The 19,542-nt window shown below is 53.6% G+C and overlaps 5 protein-coding genes across 5 annotated transcripts; 3 read left to right on the forward strand and 2 right to left on the reverse strand.

Annotated features, from left to right (window-relative positions):
• Nucleotides 1–31: 31 nt before the first annotated feature.
• PHYSODRAFT_487955 (hypothetical protein) lies at nucleotides 32–3,964 on the reverse strand (the record flags this gene model as incomplete). Its single annotated transcript, XM_009521229.1, has 17 exons — nucleotides 32–125; nucleotides 196–356; nucleotides 430–594; nucleotides 673–780; nucleotides 852–953; nucleotides 1,023–1,207; nucleotides 1,290–1,341; nucleotides 1,405–1,533; nucleotides 1,620–1,826; nucleotides 1,893–1,965; nucleotides 2,053–2,153; nucleotides 2,225–2,665; nucleotides 2,742–2,842; nucleotides 2,921–3,064; nucleotides 3,098–3,504; nucleotides 3,595–3,731; nucleotides 3,800–3,964. 17 exons carry the CDS (start codon nucleotides 3,962–3,964, stop codon nucleotides 32–34), a joined length of 2,772 nt encoding a protein of 923 aa, XP_009519524.1.
• Nucleotides 3,965–6,492: 2,528 nt separating this feature from the next.
• PHYSODRAFT_325376 (hypothetical protein) lies at nucleotides 6,493–8,086 on the forward strand (the record flags this gene model as incomplete). The annotated part of the gene is made up of 3 exons (XM_009521230.1): nucleotides 6,493–7,233; nucleotides 7,318–7,449; nucleotides 7,832–8,086. 3 exons carry the CDS (start codon nucleotides 6,493–6,495, stop codon nucleotides 8,084–8,086), a joined length of 1,128 nt encoding a protein of 375 aa, XP_009519525.1.
• A 1,245-nt stretch (nucleotides 8,087–9,331) lies between these two features.
• Nucleotides 9,332–12,856, forward strand: PHYSODRAFT_556845 (hypothetical protein; the record flags this gene model as incomplete). The annotated part of the gene is made up of 3 exons (XM_009521231.1): nucleotides 9,332–12,426; nucleotides 12,505–12,583; nucleotides 12,666–12,856. 3 exons carry the CDS (start codon nucleotides 9,332–9,334, stop codon nucleotides 12,759–12,761), a joined length of 3,270 nt encoding a protein of 1,089 aa, XP_009519526.1. The 3' UTR covers nucleotides 12,762–12,856.
• A 179-nt stretch (nucleotides 12,857–13,035) lies between these two features.
• On the forward strand, nucleotides 13,036–13,311 carry PHYSODRAFT_482202 (hypothetical protein; the record flags this gene model as incomplete). The annotated part of the gene is made up of 1 exon (XM_009521232.1): nucleotides 13,036–13,311. One exon carries the CDS (start codon nucleotides 13,036–13,038, stop codon nucleotides 13,309–13,311), a length of 276 nt encoding a protein of 91 aa, XP_009519527.1.
• Nucleotides 13,312–15,380: 2,069 nt separating this feature from the next.
• Nucleotides 15,381–16,769, reverse strand: PHYSODRAFT_325378 (hypothetical protein; the record flags this gene model as incomplete). Its single annotated transcript, XM_009521233.1, has 1 exon — nucleotides 15,381–16,769. One exon carries the CDS (start codon nucleotides 16,767–16,769, stop codon nucleotides 15,381–15,383), a length of 1,389 nt encoding a protein of 462 aa, XP_009519528.1.
• Nucleotides 16,770–19,542: the final 2,773 nt, after the last annotated feature.

The raw sequence follows: 19,542 nt of genomic DNA on the forward strand, positions 1-19,542 counted from the left end.
CGTAACAAGTTGCTGCTCTCACCTTAACTGGTTATTCATCTGCGTCCATGGGAGGGGTGACCTTCTTGAGATAAAACTCGTTGAAATCGAAGCGCGACATCAAGAATGACAGGCTTTGTGATCCTCTGCATGTCATCAACGCACATTGGTGTTAAGTATAAGCATGAGAATGAACCGACCTTCAAAGTCGCGTACCGGATGGAGTTCTGTTTCACAATTTCCAGGAGCTCCAGGAATTGGCGACTGTATTCCTCCGAAATCTCTTCAATTTGGCGTAAGATCTTCGAGTTGGCCCCGAACGTATCTTGTTCTGATTGCACGCTGTACTCGTCTTCCTCGGGTATTCCCCACGAACCCTACCAAATACACACCAAAACCGTTAGTATCTAGCACGATACGACAAACAACAGGAGAGATGCAGTAGTGTACATCAAGCTCTCGTCGTCCAATCAGTTGCTGACGCATTCCCTCCACTTGCTTCGCGTGCATCGCAGTAGTGTATAAGTTCTCCTGCGCCTTGCAAAACCTGATGATGGTTGCAAAAATGAGCTTCAACTGCTTCAGAAGTTCTCTTGACTCCTTCATCATGAAGCCCTACGGTCGGTCACACATGAACTCACCCGTTAGTTGTTAATATAAACAATTTCAGTATGGAACAGTTTTATATCGTACATTTTTCTTGATGGAGAAGATGTAAGCTGCGTGACTTTCGATCAACTCGTCCAAGTCCTTCGCTGCGTTCAGATCTTTTACCAGCTTGTGCCAGGCAATTTCGAGAACCTAAGATACCATCGATAAAGTAAGTTATTAGCGTGCCAGTTACAATTGGTTGCACGGGTTAACCGTATTACCTCAAACATCATGTAGTTCAAAAGATTGGTGCTGAAGTGAATCATCTCAGATCGCACGAGCTGACTTCTGTGCAAGACAGGTCGAATCCCCGGTATACACCCCTGCAGTTTTAAAGTACAACCACGCCAGTTAATGTACACTCGTACGCTCGCAATTTCACCCACGCTTACCTGAACCTCGTGCCCGAGATTCATGTCCTTTGTCCATGACGCAGACAACGAGTGCTCTACTCGCTTGAGCCGCCACAGGAAGTCAAATATTTGCTGATATTGAAGCATCGAGGAGGCAGGAATAACGCTATTCACCGGCGCTTGCAAGTTGTAGTGCAAACTAAAGATGTCCCATCCAGTGTCCGCTGCACAACATTTTATTAACCAGGAGCAAACCATTCCGTAAGAATATATCTTGAAAGCGGCGCAAAATCGCACATTGCTCACCCGAGGATCCTTGCAGCAGCTCAACATCCAGACGTCCAAGGATATCCGCTGACTAAAATCAACAGAGTGTTAGGTGCGAGCCTACTTCATAGACCTCTAGAACGATGATCCAAACCTCAAACTTCGCGTTGGAAGCATTTAGAGCGGTTTCCAGCACATTCGTTAGTGTATGGCGATACACTTGCGAGCCTCTCTTAGACAGCTCTGGCCCTAAAAGGTCCATCAGGTATTGAATAAAGTCGCCCTGTCAGTAATCGCAAACACAAAACAATTAATGTCGCGTTCGTCTCTGGTCGGCTTAGAGCATTATACAGCCATACCACATCGTACCTGTCCGAGCAACAGATAGCGTTTCAGTGCCTGGCAATGATCCAGAAGTCGATATTTCTCCATCAATGTGCGAATCAGGTACTCGTTTGTAGAGTTCGAAACATTCTCGATCATTGTTTCCAGACGCTTCAGCTCTGCAAAATTTGCTGCTTCGTCTTCGGTATCCATTCCGATCACAGTGCCTTCTTGCGCAGCATCCATGACCCACTGTATTAACATTGAAGCGTTGTTAGCGAAGATGGACGCACTAAACAACACTAAAACTTCACGCACATCAGCATTCCCACAGCATTCGCGAATAAAGTTGATACTCTTTCCAATAACCAGAATTTTCCTCGCGAGCTCACTATTTTTTATAAGAATGAATCGATATCAACACGAGTTAGCTATCCACCTTACCGTAAGCGCGCTCGACATAATATTATGAACGTACACTGAGATGAACGTCGGCAACATCTTCCGATTCAGAGTGTATTTGTTGGCCCAAAATTGGTCGTCACTCACTGTTGAATCTGCCACCACGAAAAACTCGCCCTATCGAACAAATGATACGCATGGGCATCGGTTAGATCCATACCAGATCAACGCACATAAGCGTGACCTACATGCACGTCTTCAAGCTCGCCTTCAAACACCCAGCGTTTGATCATACGAATGATTGGAGCAGCAATTCGCTTCATCACAGTTTGAACAGACTGTGACACGTCCGGATCGCCGTGCAGCACGTGCGAGTGAATACCGGACGCAAGCGCGCCACCACGAAGACCTTCAACGCTACAGCAACACACGACTGTTAGCCGCCGAACATTTTCTCCAAACCTCTCAGCAGAGCCTACATGCCTGTCGATTAGACGAGCCATCAAGCGCATTTTGTCTAGAGGGTCCTGGATCCATACGATCAGAGTCCGCAAGGTAAGACTGCTCAGTGATCGTTCATGTGGCTGTCTCGTTTCGGCATCTTCGTCGATCTGAGACGCCAGAACCGCTATTAGGCGGAAGTAGTCTGTCAGCACAGTGTTGAGCACGTGGCAAAAGCTCTGGCCAACCTACATGTAACAAGCAAGATGCGAAGGGTAAGTTGCCTTCATTATGGACCACCATGGTAAGAAAGCAGGAACCAACCAGGCCAAACGCTAATTCTTCGCGATGCTGCTTAATGTACTCCGAAATCTTGCGATAGAGCCAACCCAGGTCGCACAGCATGTGAATCAGCTCGCGCATCGCTGTCAAAAGGGGCATCACACGAATGTTAAGCGTAAGAATCTATCCTCATCATACCGGAAACGCAAGTCAGTACTTACGCGTCGGAACGCCCACACTCCTCGTGATCTGAAAGCGATCAGCTGCGTCGTCGAAGTACAAATACCGCGACTCGACCGCTTGCAAGGCATACAAAACGTCTCGAAGCAGAACTTCCTCCGGCACATCAAAGGACGAGCGGCCTCCTCCAACTCCGCCGCTGGGAGATCGCATTGGACCTGGAGCGATCGTCCCACCTGTATGTGTGCGAGGACTGGTGCCTGTACGCGGACTGCCTTTCCCTCTGCTTGTTTTGTGAACTGGAGCGATACCGACAGCGAACTTGAACGAGTCCTCGAGCGAATCCAGATCCGTTTTCGACTGGTCCATCGTTGAAACAGGCGACACTGCGTCTTGCCCTCCAAACGTAAAAGGTGCTGCCCCAGGCATCGACTGCGACCGATGGTGCACACCGAACTCCCCATTCCTCTCCGAGACAGAGTTGTCCAGGCTCCCCGGCATCGACCCTCGCATCTCAAAAGTGTCAACGTTCATCGGCTCTACATCCTGATGACTGTTGACGCTCTCACTTTGAGGCGGCGGAGGCGCTGAATCCATCAGCCCATACAGTAACAACAACGCCTCACTAGCAACAACAACAACAACAACAAAAATCAAGTAAGCATCAGTACAAGAGCCATAATTGTTTTGCAGCGTAACACCACGCCGCACGTACGTCTTCTTGTCGAGGTTCTTGAATTTGACGAAGCGCGAGTAGACCTCGTTGAGCCTCGTGACCGTCTCCTGCGAGTTAGGGTAGAACTGCGGCGCGTCCGTCGCGATCTTCCGCTTGATCTTCTCCAGCACCGAAAACTACGCAGCACATCGTGTCATTAGTACAGCAATAGGAGCGGTGAAAAGACTGCAGCTGCAGCACGTACCGAGTCTGTCTGTGGCGCGACGGACACGGCGTCGTGGAGGCGCACGACAGTGCGGCGGGTGGTGATGGCGGACGGCGCGCCGTGCACCTTGGCCAGCAGCTTGTCCACCAGCACGTTGATGTCTCGCGGGCTGCGCGCGCTATTGCTGCCGCGGCGCGTGCTCATAGCCACAGCGTTGGCCGACGTAGACGAGTGGCCAGAGGCGACAGGTGCGGGCGGCGGCCGACGCAGGCTCTCGCCGCTGCTGCTGTGGGTCGGGAGGCTGGAGCCGCGTGCCCGCGAGGAGAAGGCGGCGGCCGACGCGTCCCGGGAGCTCATCGCGCTGCTGTGTCTGCTACTGCTGGTGCTGCTGGTGCCGCCGACGGAGCTGCTGTGGGCTCGCGATTGCGGGCCCAGGCGCTCGGCGCGGCGCTTCAAGCGCGCAGCTTGCCGGTCCGCACTCGAACTCATCGGCGTCTACTTGATCGGGTAACCGGGGTACGCCTTTGTGTGGGTCACATGACGAACGTACTCACCCGAATAGAAGCCCCTATCCGAATAACGAAGCTCACCCTCAATCTACCGGTACTTACCGGTAAAATTTTATGCTTTTGAATCGATTGCTTACCCGGCGGGGAAACGCAGTTCGTGGAGGGCTACGAGGTGGCCAAGTAAGCTTACCAGTTTTTGCACGCTACCACACAGTCGTAGAGGGGAAAAACGTGTACCCAACTCGAAATTTTATTTTCAGTGCACAACAATTCGTATCTGAACCCGGCCCACGAAAGCGAAGAAAAAGGAGCAGGACTCGAAGTTGCGGCAGCAGCTAGATAGGTTATAGCGAGAGAGATCGTGGCGAGCGTTTGGCGGTATCCTATGTGGCTCATGTCATCACCCTGTCACAAACTGCCAACCTACGTAGCCTTCAACCCGCAGCTTTCCACGCCGCAGCGGGTAGATTGAGTTAGCAGGAGAGGACTCGGTGGGCTTTGGTCACAGTGATCTTGCCACCCTTCCGCTATCGCTCATGTCATCTCAAACTCACCAAGTGCCACAGTAATCGAAGCAACGTAGCAGCTTCGCCCGTTCCACGATTCTCACCGCTAAGTATCTGGCCGACGAAATTGCAATAAAAACAGAAGTAAACGTTAGCAATGCCACCGCTGGTGCACGACCACAGAAACTATCACATGATAGAGCAAAGAGCTGTTGTCAGCAATACACTTACGAGTTTAGTACGCATCCAATGCGACACGAGGCTGTATGAACGGCAACCGACGGTATGCAACTACATCTCTAATGTCATACCAGACAGATCACCCAAACTTGGATTTCAATGCACCATGCCACGATGTATGCACCAACCTGCCCTCCAATTATTCTAAAAGGATACCACAAGAAACCTATGCGCATGTTGTTAGTTTTGCACGTACCGTACATTCTCCTAGCTTACAGCCTGCTGCCTGCTACTGGACAATCCGTGTCAACCGATACTGCTTCAAAACGCTAATATATATATATACGAAGGACGTAAACGTATGGAATTCCATACAACGGTGTTAGTCGATTCATCACGTTTAGCTTCGGCACAAACGAGCAAGGACTGTTATGTATGGTTGCTGCACTTACCACCCCCGCAGTATATTCTTGAATGCAGGGAAAGTAACTCGTGCTTGTGCTGGCATGCAGTGCAAAATGTATCTCTTTGGCAAAAAATAATGCCAAATCAGCCCGCTTTGATTGGTTGAAGCTTGCTGGTCCCACTCCCTAGTTGCTCAACCGATGTCGCACCGGTACTGGAACCCTCCGGTCTCTCTTCAAAACCGGTTGTGGACCGGTGACGATACCGGTTTGTGACATTGGGTCCCTCCAATCGTCGACAAACGACAGTTCTAACGAACTGCGAATTAAAATCGTTAGAATACGTTGCTTCTCGCGTGAAGGAAGATCACTAGGACAACGTATTTTAATAGGTGTTAATAGGTGTTAATAGGTGTTTTTTAATAGGTGTTATTAAAATAACACCGTCAAAAACACGAATCGTGTTACTGTACACGAAAGAGGTAGCGGTAGAAAAAAACCGTAATGCAACCAGTTATAGCCGCTTTTGTGCTTTGTTAATTAACATACTCGCCTGAATATAAGCCCCCTCCCGAATAGAAGCCCGTCACAAGAAAAACCGGTACCTATCGGCTCGTCCACACAAACTCCAAGATTAAAGTTTTGGAGCTGATAAAATATCTGAGAATTTCAAGCTTCTGGGCCTGCACTATAAAATAAAGCCCGGGCTTTAATCGGGCGAGTACGTTATTTTCCAAACCGTGTAAAATTTGCATCACATTTCGGAACTTTCCCACGTTTTTTGTTAACTTTTCATTCCCTTTTTGGTCTGTGTTTGGGGTCACACGACCCAAATTTTCCAGCAATGAGGCCCCTGTTTTTAGCTTGTTATATTATTCCCCCTTGGAGAATTTCCCCGTTGTGGCGCTAACCACAAAGAACGCGGGTCCCCGCACGACGGTGGAGGGAAAATTCCGGGCCGGGATCCCGCGCCCGCGTTCTTTGTGGCCGATGTGGAAGATGCCACAACTGAACCTCGTTGTGGCATCTTCCACATCGGGAAATCTGTGACGACGCGCAATTTAAGCGGGCTTAGATTTTGTTAAGCCCACGTTGAAGAAGGTCCGTGGACTTACGAACTTCCAGCAACTTCCATGTCAACGCGGGTCACTCAGGCTGAGCTGAGGACGCTCGAGCGGGCGTTCAAGGATCTGCACTTCGACTGCAACGTCACGTGGGTGAGCCTCAGTGAGGCGTACTCGATCACCCGCATCTCGGACAACAGGGTCACTCTCGCTAGCGTTCTGGATGAGTTCTTTGGAGGTATCTACCGCGCCCACGGCACGGATGTGAAGAGAGTTTCGGACGAGCGCTTCGCGGAGTACGAGGGTAGGCCGTTCAGCGTGTGTTTTGCCGACCTCCTTGAGGTCGTGTGCGAGAATGAAGACACGCGAGCGGCGTACAATACCCAGGTATCGAACGTGACCTGGGAACCGCAGTCGGCAAAGCCACGTCGAGATGCATTTGTTCGTCTCCACATGTGCTACACGAACACGTGCGGTCGTCGCCCCCAGTATGCCCTCGAGAAGATATGGGCCCATGTGTTGCAGTGTGACTCGGCAGTCAAATCGGCCATCGAGGTGTACAAACCGGGTATGTCTGACCCCCTAGAGGTAGTCTATTTGACGCCCGTGGACGACGACGATCCGATCATTTACCCCCCGCCAGAAAGAAGTCAAGGTCTTTTCAGCGACGACTACGACTGGATCCCGGATGGCATTTGTGGGATGTATCTCATTGATGGAGGCACTACTGGGAACTATCTTATCGATGAACCTGGGATGTTCTGCGTTGAGAAGCTGGGAATGTCAGATGAGTTTTGGCCACACGACAGAGTGAAAGACCAGTGCTCCTTATCCTTTTTGGGGCACTATCTCAAGGCAGAAAGCCGGAAGCCCAGGGTACTATGCGTTGTGCAGAACGATAAGGCTTTTGTCGAGGCAGCAGAGAAAGAATTTCGGCAACGGATGGGTAAACTCAACCTCGGCTGGATCTACTCGGATGCGACCGATCACGACAAGAAAGAGTTGATCCGGTGCGTTCCTCAGCAAGTGCCGCTCGTTAGAGCCCACTTTCTTGACGTAGCCAAAAAGCAGAGGTCGGAAAAAATATTTCAATTCAATAAATAATTGGGTTTTGCAATAAAAATATTTATTATTGGACATCCCAGCTACCAATACAATATGATATTGACCCAATTATTGACAATAAATATGAAAAAAGTGCGGTTCTGCGGCCCACCACAAATCTACGTTTGATGGCATCACATGGCACCACCGATGACACATCAACAATGGGGTCCTCCACACTACACTAGCGTCGATACAATTACTGGTCAGGAGCAGACTCGTAGAGAAGCCCAGCCGCCATTCTCGGGCGGCCTAGCGTCTCATTTCAACATTGCATTCTCCAAAAACAATGGTCTCCAACAAGCTTCTCACCGCCTTCCTCTTCGACCATCTCGGCCAAGGCCTCTTTCGCTGCAAGCTCTGTGACCAAGATCGCAAGCAGATGCCCGGATCCGGGTACTCCAACCTTCTGGCGCACCTGGCTGGTAAACACGAGGGGTTTGAGGCCCAGTATTCCTTCTTCGAGAGCAGCTCCATCCGGTCCCTCCAAGCCTTTGGAAGCGTTCAAGTACCAGTCGTACTCGTCAGCCAGCCCGCCGGCCAACATTGGCGGAAATAGTAAGGGCTAGCGTCGGTGCGCCAAGTGCCCCTACGAATGCTGTTGTGAGCGACTCAACTTCGTCAGAGAGTGACAGCTCCGACATTGAAGGGCCAAATGTATACACCCTTGAGTTTATTTATGCAAAAAAGACTGATCTGGATGGCAACGACTACTACTTTGTGAGCTGGGTTGGATACCCCCGTCCTACTTGGCAGCCAGCGTCAGATTTATCACAAGATGCCATTGCGCGTTTTGAAGAGGAGGAGCTCGGCGTGTTTTGGCCTGTGGATCGCAGAGATTTTATCGAGATAGGCGTGCCTACGGGAAGTAGTGGAAGAAGAGCGAGAGTTAGAAGAACATGAAGAAATAACTAACAATACAATATAAAATACGGCAATATTTACTATTGCTGGCCGCTATATTGAAATCTTTATAATGGAGTCATGCTGCTGGCAATACAATTTTTTATGGTATTGGTGGACCTCTGCCAAAAAGTATCATGCTCGTGTGCAATCCTACCATGAGCCACCCAGAGTCTCCATCCCTATTGCCCGGCCCGTTCGGACGTATGATCCCACCGACATCGATGTACGGAATGAGAGAGAGACGAACGACATTGTGGACTTAGTGGTGAAGTACCACATACGGTTCCCTACACGCGGTTATATGTTCTTTAGCGGGATGCTTGAACAAGAGCGCGCGATCCCGCTTCGTACCGCATGCCCCCGGCTCGGAATTCAAATGCAATCCAGAGCGTACACTGGGCCAGTGAACAAGAAGGGATATATCGACGCGTTGGCTTCAGCGGCGCAAAACGCCAATGAGAGACAGCATTTCAAAGACAGGCACGTTGAAGTGGGCTACATTATTATTAATAGATGGTCCCTGTATTATGTAGGTACGCGATGTAAGTTTATCGTACGCTGGCAGCATGGTCAACAACCACCAGAACCACAACCTGCACCAATTTATTCCAAACAACTTTCTTCTGGCTGCAAACGCTTCGTGTTTGCTGTGAATCACAGCCTGTAATAGCCATTGCAGCCCAGAATACTGTTATACCGGTACTCGAACAGTATATTCTCAGTATATTCTCCAATCATCGGACGCCGGACGCAGATCCTGCCATACAGCCTAACCGACGTTTGTGGCCGTACTACTCTCCCCTATCGGACGCCGGCCCCTGACGTCGCCCCCAGCAATTTTCCCACACAATCTTTCAGTGGCCCGCAAAGCCCCGCACGAAGGAGAAGTACACCAGCGATGGAGAACGTGACGGTCAAGATGGAGGACGTGCAGCTCGAGGACGGCGCCGCCGCGCCCGTGAAGAAGATGGCGCGCCGCGACCACCTGATCGACATCGAGCACGAGATCATCGCCAAGTGGGACGCCGTGAAGCTCTTCGAGTCGGACCCGGACCCGAGCAAGCCCAAGTACATGGTGACGTTCCCGTACCCGTACATGAACGGCTACCTGCACGTGGGCCACCTGTTCACGCTCATGAAGGTCGAGTTCGCGTCGCGCTACCACCGCCTCAAGGGCGAGAACGTCATCTTCCCCTTCGGCTTCCACTGCACGGGCATGCCCATCCAGGCCGCCGCCAACAAGCTCAAGCGCGAGCTCGAGACGTACGGCAACCCGCCCGACTTCTCGCGCGACCTGGCGGACAACAAGCCGCAGGCCGCCAAGAAGACCGCCGAGGGCTCGCTCGACAAGGCCCACGGCAAGAAGTCCAAGGCCGCCGCCAAGACGGGCGGCGTCGTGCACCAGTACGACATCCTCAAGATCTCCAACATCCCCGAGGAGGAGATCGCCAAGTTCCACGACCCGCTCTACTGGCTGCAGTACTTCCCGCCGCACGCCATCGCCGACCTCAAGCGCTTCGGCATGAACATCGACTGGCGCCGCTCCTTTATCACGACGGACGTGAACCCGTTCTACGACGCGTTCGTCACGTGGCAGCTCAACAAGCTCAACGAGCAGGGCCGCGTCGTGCGCGGCAAGCGCCCCAACGTCTACTCCATCCTGGACGGACAGAGCTGCGCCGATCACGACCGTGCCTCGGGTGAGGGCGTGGGCCCGCAGGAGTACACGCTCGCCAAGCTGCGCGTGCAGGAGCCCTTCCCGGAGAAGCTGGCCGCGCTTGCCGGCAAGAAGGTGTACCTGGCCGCCGCCACGCTGCGTCCCGAGACGCTCTACGGCCAGACGAACTGCTTCGTGCTGCCCGAGGGCGACTACGGCGCCTTCCTCATCAACGACGACAACGACGTGTTCGTGATGAGCCGCCGCGCCGCGCGCAACCTGGCCCACCAGGAGTACTCGCGCGTCTGGGGCAAGGAGGAGTGCCTGCTCGAGATGAAGGGCTGGGACCTGCTCGGCCTGCCGCTCTCGTCGCCCAACGCGCCGTACGACACGATCTACACGCTGCCCCTGCTTACCATCTCCATGGGCAAGGGTACGGGTGTGGTCATGAGCGTGCCGTCCGACTCGCCGGATGACTTCGCCGCGTTCCGCGACCTCAAGCAGAAGCCCGCTCTGCGCGAGAAGTACGGCATTGAGGACCACATGGTGCTGCCGTACGAGCCCGTGCCGATTATCGAGATCCCGGGCTTCGGTGACATGGCTGCCGAGAAGGTGTGCAACGACCTGAAGATCGTGTCGCAGAACGACAAGGACAAGCTCGCCAAGGCCAAGGAGCTCGTGTACCTCAAGGGATTCTACGAGGGTGTTCTCATCGTTGGCTCCCAGAAGGGCCAGAAGGTGTGCGACGCCAAGGCGGTCATGCGCCAGGAGCTGCTGGACGCTGGTAACGCCATCCCGTACTGGGAGCCGGAGTCGCTGGTGATGTCGCGCAGCAGTGACGAGTGCGTCGTTGCTCACCTGGACCAGTGGTACCTGACGTATGGTGCCGAGGACTGGAAGAAGCGCGTGATGGAGCACATCAGCAACCCGGAGACCTTCGACGCCTACAACCCGGTGGCGCTTGGCGAGTACAAGTCGACCCTCGGATGGCTGAAGGAGTGGGCCCCGTGCCGTCAGTCCGGCCTCGGCACGCGTCTTCCGTGGGACCCCGAGTTCGTGGTGGAGTCCCTTACGGACTCGACCATCTACATGGCCTACTACACCATCGCCCACCACCTGCAAGCCAACCTGGACGGCTCCAAGCTGGGCCCGCACGGCATTAAGCCGGAGCAGATGACCAAGGAGGTGTTCGACTACATCTTCCTGAAGGCGTCGCCGCCCACGGAGTCGACGATCCCGCTGGCTGTGCTCAAGCAGATCCGTGACGAGTTCGAGTACTGGTACCCCGTTGACGTGCGCGCGTCCGGCAAGGACCTGATCCGCAACCACTTGACGATGTGTCTGTACAACCACGCCGAGATCTGGCGTGACGACCCGTCCAAGTGGCCGCGTGGCTTCTTCACCAACGGCCACGTACAGGTGGACGGCAAGAAGATGTCCAAGTCGATGGGTAACTTCCTTACGCTCAAGGACTGCGCCATTGAGTTCGGTGCCGACGCCACTCGTTTCGCTTGCGCTGACGCCGGTGATGGCATGGACGACGCTAACTACGCGCTGGACACGTGCCGCATGGCCATTCTGCGTCTCACCACGGAGGAGGAGTGGATCAAGCGCACTGTGGAGGACAAGGCCTCGCTGCGCACGGGCGAGCTCAACTTCAACGACAAGGTGTTCCTGAACCAGATGAACAACCTCATCAACACGACGGCCTCGTTCTACGAGCGTTTGCAGTGGCGTGAGGGTCTTCACACGGGCTTCTTCGAGTACCAGATTGCTCGTGACTCGTACCGTGACATCTGCAGCCGCAGCGAGGTGCCGATGCACTACGACGTCATCATGCGCTTCATTGAGTCGCAGCTCGTCATTTTCTCCCCTATTTGCCCGCACTTCTGCGAATACATGTGGACTGCTATTGGCAAGGAGGGCTTCGTCTCGGTTGCCTCCTGGCCCAAGACCGAGGAGGTCGACCACGCGCTGCTGCGTGCGGGTGACTTCCTGAACAAGGTCACCCGCAGCTTCCGTGAGGCGCTTGCCAAGAGCGGCAACAAGAAGAAGGGCAAGAAGGGCGCTGCTCCTGCTGAGCCGGCCAAGAAGCCCACGCACGCGCAGGTGTACCTGACCACGGAGTTCCCGGAGTGGCAGCAGAAGGTGCTCGTGTTCATGGACGGTCTGTTCGATGATGCGACCAAGCAGTTCCGTGCTGACTTCATGAAGCAGCTCAAGGCCGAGATCTCGAAGGAGGACTCGCTAAAGAAGCTGACCAAGAACGTGATGCAGTTCGCTGCCTTCGTCAAGGCGGAGGCCGAGCTGCGCGGCCGTGAGGCTCTGGAGCTGAGGTATGTGGTTACCCCCCCCCCCCTCTCTATCTGTCACAATGTTTGCTAACTGAATGATTCCGCTTTGTTTGTTCACAGGATGCCATACGACCAGAAGAGCGTGCTTGCCTCTAACAAGTTGTACCTCTGCCGGTCGCTGGACCTCCAGGACATCGACGTAAGATGCCGCTGCTGTATATTTCGAGCAAAACCTACCCGGAATGTGTTGCTAACGTATCTTTTGTTTGCTTTACATGCAGTTTTTCTACGTGGGCGAGGAGATCCCTAACGCGGATGAGAAGAAGATGGAGACGGCGTCGCCGGGCAAGCCCGCAATCTACGTCTACGCCCATTAAGGTCGTTGCTGTAGGTCGGCGGTGCTTTTCATTTACCGCAATTGCATTAGATCGGTGAAGTCGAGATTCAATTTACTTGGCTGTTTCTCGATATTAATTCATCATTGCGTGCTAGTCATTCCGTGCCAGATAGGCAGACAATACTGATTCCGACACTCAAAATGCAACGTGTGGCGATCGGCATTCTCGAATCGAGAATACTCGATGCGGCCTCTTTCAGTTGTGGATGACATCTGAAGTGTTTTTGAAGTGGGTGCGGGCGCTAAATCTGAAGATGCATGGACGCAGAATACTTTTGCTGCTCGACAACGCTGCCGGTCATGTTGACTTTGAACTGAACAATGTGTACATTCATTTCCTACCAAAAAATACTACGTCGCACCTGCAACCAATGGACGCCGGCATTATTCGAAACTTCAAGCTGAAGTACAAGAAATTATTTGTGCAGTGGGTGATTGAGCAGACCGGTCCACAGAAGCGGTTAGATTTGTTGACGGCAATAAAATTTGTCGTGGGCGCATGGAACGCGGATGCGGATGCGACAATTTGACACTTACTAGGATTGTGTCAGGAAGCATGAGCGCTAGGCTTGAGCGCGACAGTGAGCCGATGACAAGAGAAACGGAGCTGGAAGATCTAGAAGCGCTGATATCTAGATTAGATCTATTGGATCCATTGAGTGCGGCACGCTACGTTGATGTTGAAGGTGCTGTTGACGATAGCCCACACAGCGACGACGCAAGCGAGCAAGTTTCAAGTGACAGTGAGAGTGATTGTGGTGGTGAGGAGGAACGACCGTTTTCGCACAGCGAGGCACTAGAAGCAGCTCAAAAGCTTCAGGTCTACATGTTTGCTCACGGATTACAGGACACCAGTGTACAGAACGTTGTCAATGCCACGAGGAGAATGGCAATTATCTCTAAGCGCCAGACGTCAATCACCTCCTACTTCCATGCTTTATAGTAGTTTGAATGTTCAATAATAGGTTCCCTCTTATAACAGCAAAAATCTATAAGAGAGCTTGTGAAGTTGATGGCCAAACACCTCCACTATAACCGGAGTTCTCTGTAGTGGTTGTCTAGCTATTGCCCAAAATCGATGTTGAAGTTGCCTGGGCGGTGACTTTCTGGAGCCGCTGTACATGTAGTCAGACTCGCTGACTGACTGACTCTCAGTGTATTGCCGTTCCCAATTTTCCAGTTTCATCCTCGATGCCAACGGCCCTCCAATTCTCGACTTACGATATTAATACAACTTACTTAGTATCGTTAAAGATGGAGATTCTTAAGTGGTGTGTTTCTACGGTACTCTGTATACGCTTCACGTCCAGATGCGGTAGCTGTAGTGGACTAGTGGACAGTGAGGAGCCAAGCTATGATCGTATTTACGTCACGTGCCAATCTGAAGGTCGCTTCCCCCCCCCCCCCCCACCTCTGCCTGGACAATAAGAACCGTGTAGTCAGACAATTACTCCGCTCCACACACCTAGATTATTGTCATGAGCAAACTACGATGCACGAGCGAAGAGCTCGATTTAAGCTCGACTTCCAGGGGAAATCGTGGAATGGCTGAAACATTTCAACTATAAGCAAAGAGCCTGCTTCAGAATGACATCCAAGACTACTAACTAAGTACATGTATCGAAGTGAGGTCGTTGGGTTATGGTAAAACAACGAGTTAGAGTCGGACGCTCAAATACAAAACTACGAGTTATGTTTTCGTTTTCAGTTTGAGGCATGTTGTTGTCACTTAACTTCTTTGGCTAACGACATCTGTCGGCAGTCGTCTCTTTCCACCTGCCCTGTTAAAACTACGAGTTCCTTCGTTTAGACAGAATTGGAACAAAGCATAATACTACTACCAGTATCTCATTTCGCGTTAACTTGCCATTGTCGTACCCAGTTGGCTTAAATGTGTTTCTTCGCAACTAATCTAACTCGCTCTTGGAGCTCACCTTCCCAAAGCCAGCTGAGACTCCACCACGGCCTCTTGTCCACCTCGACCAATATGTGGATATTGCTGTGGGCGTCACGGGAGCCCTTTTCAGGGAAGCCAAAGGCAGGATCCCCTAGTTGACGATGCAGTTCAAGCTTGTTGTCTTCGTTCATCATCACCTGGACCCTCGCTGGAATCTTGTTCTGCATCACTCCGCGCTGGGGTATCGAATCCAATCGTTGTTCGGGCCACCTTTTGCCAAGTACCGGACGCAGAAGTTAGGCGCCTGAGTTCATCGATCAGTGCAGCGATGGATATACTCGCCCCATAGTATCCATGCCAAGACTTCGCCTTGTTCACAAAGACAAAGTTTATCGACAGCATTCGCTAGAGGCCGAGAAAGAAGGAATGGATTATTCGCTGCTGCGGAGTTCGAAGATGGGCACATTACATCAATAAACCCAGTGGTAGTTGAGCTGATTGATGTCGAGTGACTCGAAATATACCTTTCCCACGACGAGAAACGCAATGCATGAGACTGGAATTACCATACTACACGAGCTGCAGACTCCGCATTCTCTCTTCCATCTCCATCTGATCCTTTCCTGGCTTCCAATCCTCCGGCGCGCTCGATAACTTGCTTTTCTCTGCGGCGACACGAGGTGAGCAGGGCGGGGTATGTATCTATTCCGAGTCGGCGATCTCGATCCGGCTGCCACGGCGGATCTGTCCCCAGCCGATGAGGCGCCAGTGCTTGTCAATACGACGACTGATAGCGATCTTCTCTCCCTCCTGCGTGCACACGGGAACCGTGAGCAGAATCTTGGCCAGATCCTGCTTGACAGCCAGCACCTTGCCACCCGTAGCCGTGGAGCCGATGTTCACCATGAGCACCTCGGCCTTCGACAGCTTCTGCACCTTGGAAGCCTTGCTGCCCTCCTGGGTCTTGACACCCAGCAGACGCTTGAGCAGGTAGAAGTTAATTTCCAGCTCCGTGAACACGTGCGGCAGGCTGCCCTTGAGACCCAGCACCTGGCCCACAAGACGGTCCGAACGCGTGAGCGTCGGGTCAATGTGCGTTCCTACACCGATCAGTCCACCGGGGACGGCAAACTGCAGGTCGTTCTTCTCAGCGTACAGCGACACAATGCGCGAGAAGATGGGCACGCACGTCATCTTGCCCTCCTCGTCCTTGCTGACGATACCGGGGCGCACCTCGATCTCGTCGCCGACACGCAGCACACCCTCGAGGATGGAGCCACCAGCGACACCACCCTTGAGGTTCTCCACGTCCTCGCCGGGCTTGTTGACGTCGAACGAACGGATGACGATGAGCTTGGGCTTGGACGTGAAGTCGCGCTTCGGGATGGGGATGTTGCGGCAGATGTACTCGCACACCACGTCCACGTTGTACTTGAGCACGGCCGAGATGGGGATGATGGGGGCGTCGTGGGCGACCGTGCCGGCCACGAACTTCTTGATCTGCTCGTGCTGGGCCACGGCGGCGTCCTCCTTGATCAGGTCCACCTTGTTCTGCAGGATGATGATGTTCTGTAGACGCATGATCTCAATAGCGGCCAGGTGCTCGGACGTCTGGGGCTGCGGGCACACCTCGTTACCGGCGACCAGCAGCAGGGCGGCGTCCATGACGGCGGCGCCGTTAAGCATCGTAGCCATGAGAATGTCGTGACCGGGGCAGTCCACAAACGAGACGTGGCGCTGCAGCACCCAGACCGTCTTGTCGTCGTTCTCATCCGTGAAGCGGTCGGGCTTGGAGCTGCCGAACGCGCGGTAGCAGCCGATGCCCGTGCCGTTCTCGGCGCGGTAGATCTTGGCGTTAGCGTAGCCCAGCTTGATGGTGATGTTGCGCTCCAGCTCGTTCTTGAAGCGCACCGTCTGCACGCCCGAGATGGCCTTGACCACCGTCGACTTGCCGTGGGCGACGTGGCCGATGGTGCCGATGTTGATCGTGGCCTGGCGACTGATGACCTCGGGCGTCAGCGGGGTCAGCTCCTCCAGCTTGAGCTTGCTCAGGTCCTGCACCGCCAGGTGCTTCTGCACGAGTTCCGGCATGTTTGCTCTACTGCCCAGTGGCCCAATAGATCACGTAGTTAGCTTTTGTCTAGTTAGTAGCAAGGGAGCAGGCGCAATGCGCGCCGCCGCTCCGCGTGAGTTGTGAGACGGTCGGCGGGTCACGCGGAGGCCGCGCGGATCCTGCCGTCCGTCTCGCCCCCTGGTGCGGGCCTCACCTTGGTCGACGCGGTCGAAGATTCTGCCTCCAGCAAGCCACTGGACGCCAAAGGGGAAGCGATGAATCACGTGGTGGAGCGCAGCGGAAAATTCTGCTGGCGGGCAAGACGGGGCGGTGTACCATTGCGGGTGGAACATTGTGGTGTGCGCGCACACAAATTACAGGCGGTTTTTGTGTGTTTGTCCCATGAACCGACGTCAACATAGCTACATCGGAGGGATGCCGGGCACTGGCGGCAACAACAGCAGCAGCGCGCCGGGCCTGATCCATCGGTAATGACAGTCTTATTGTATGTATTACTCTATAGTAAGTGCGTGCGCTGACTGGGGGAATTGCGGGTGTAGCCACTTCTTCGGACTCAAGGGCAGTGTGCACAACAACATCGCGTTCGCGGAGGAGGGCGTGCTCGTGTATCCATGCGGCCACAACGTCATCATCTACAACCTCGAGTCCAAGGAGCAGCAGTTCCTGCATGGCGTGGAGACCGCGGGCAAAGGCATCACGGCCCTGGCTGTGGCGCCGAACAAGCGCTACGTGGCGGTGGCGGAGCAGGCGGAGCGCGCGGTGGTGCACATCCACGACCTCAACACGCTGCGGCGCCGCAAGACGCTGACGCTGAGCGACGCGCAGGCGGACACTTGCGTCTGGGTGGCCTTCTCTGGAGACAGCAAGTACTGCATCACGCAAGGCGGCGCACCCGACTGGGTGCTGTCGCTCTGGCTGTGGGAGAAGACCAAGCTGCTGGCCAGCGTCAAGGCGTCGACGCCGCAGGGCAACGCTGTGCACCAGGCAGACTTCAGCCCTAATGATCCGCTCACGATCTGTGCCAGTGGCAATGGATTGCTCAAGTTCTTCCGGTTTACAGACGGCCAACTGCGACTGCAGTCGACGCCGTTGAAGCGCGAGCCGGCGCATTTCTTACGGCACGCGTGGGTCAGCGACGATCGGGTCGTGGCCTCGGCGGACTCGGGCGAGTTGTGGCTGTTTGAACAGTTTGAGTTTCGGCAGATTTTGACACCTCCGACGACAGGTACGACTGGTGACGGGAGCTTCGTGAACTCGTTGCTGGGCTACTCGAAGGGTTTTGTGTGCGGCGGATCGGGGGGCTGTGTGAGGATTTACGATCGCAGCGATGACGGAGGATCGCGTGAGTACTACAAGAAGGCGAAAACGTTCCGGATTGAAGGCGATACGAGCACGATCAAGGACCTGGCCATCAGTCCAAGCGAAGATTTACTCGTGTGCTCGCTGGAGAATAACCAGTTGTACGCGCTCACACTCTCCAGCACCGATATCCTCAAAGAGGACGCTATGAATTTCGAGCTGGTATCCACTGCTTTCCATGCGCCGAGTGGCAACGGGAGCTGCCACATCACTGGACTAGATACGTGTATCCGTAAACCGCTCGTGGTCACCTGTGCATTGGATCGGTCTGTTCGAGTGTGGAATTACTTGGACAAGTCGACAGATATCCTCAAGTTCTTCCGTGAAGACGCACTGTGCGTTGCCTTCCACCCTTCGGGCTTGCATGTTGTTGTGGGGTTTACCGACAAGTTGCGCATGCTCAACGTGCTTATGGACGACATCCGATCGTGCCGGGAGTTCGCTATCAAGGGCTGCCGAGAAGTTCGGTTCTCTCATGGTGGTCAATTCTTCGCAGCGGCAAATAACAATGTCGTTCACGTGTACGCTACGTACACTGGTGAATTGATAGCTGTACTTCGGGGCCATTCGAATCGTGTGACGGCGATTTCGTGGAAACCTGACGATCGAAAGCTACTTACTTGTGGTGCTGATGGCACAGTGCTGCTGTGGAGCCTTCGTGCAGCATCAAAAGTTGGCGAGGGCCATTCGCAAGCGCGATGTTCGTATATTGATGCTGCCTTGGCACCAGAAGGAGATATAGCTTATGTCACAGGTTCCGACAATATGCTGAAGGAGATTGATATGGCGTCTGGACTTGCACGCACAGAAAATTGGACTGGTGGAAATGGGGCAACTCTTGGGCCACTCACACTGGCAAACTCCCAGCAAGTGCTTTTCGTGGGTTCAGCGGAGCCTGGTCGTCCTGGTATGGTGCGGTTATATCGGCTTCCGTTAGAAAGAGATCGTCCGCCGCCTACGCCTGCAGTGGGTAGTGGTGCGGGGCAGTCTCTAACTTCACCAGGCTCAATCATAGCTTCAGGTCAGACTGGGTCAACGCTAGCAAACTCAAATGCGGCGACAGGTTCAACAAACCAAGCGTACACTGAGTACCATTGCCACGACTTGCCAGTGTCGCGTCTTCGGCTGTCGTTCGATAACCAGTTTCTCTTCTCGGCCGGTGAAGATGGTTCGCTGTGTATTTTCGAGACGGTGAATGTGATCGGAAAAGGGAGTGGCAGTGGCGCTAGTAGTGGCCAAGGTGGTGGTGTTATCGGATCAAGAGAAGCCCGAAGCGACACCGCGATGGTTGGAGGTGGCGGTAATGGTGCGAATGGTTCTGGCTTGCCTTTCGCAGAGGAGATTCTGGTTACCAAGTCGGATCTGGAGGAGAAGAACCGTCTAATGAACGAGCTGAAATCCAAGGTGGATGAACTAACACTGCACAACGAG

Source organism: Phytophthora sojae (assembly GCF_000149755.1).
Source record: "Phytophthora sojae unplaced genomic scaffold PHYSOscaffold_2, whole genome shotgun sequence".
Taxonomy (NCBI): Eukaryota; Oomycota; class Peronosporomycetes; order Peronosporales; family Peronosporaceae; genus Phytophthora; species Phytophthora sojae.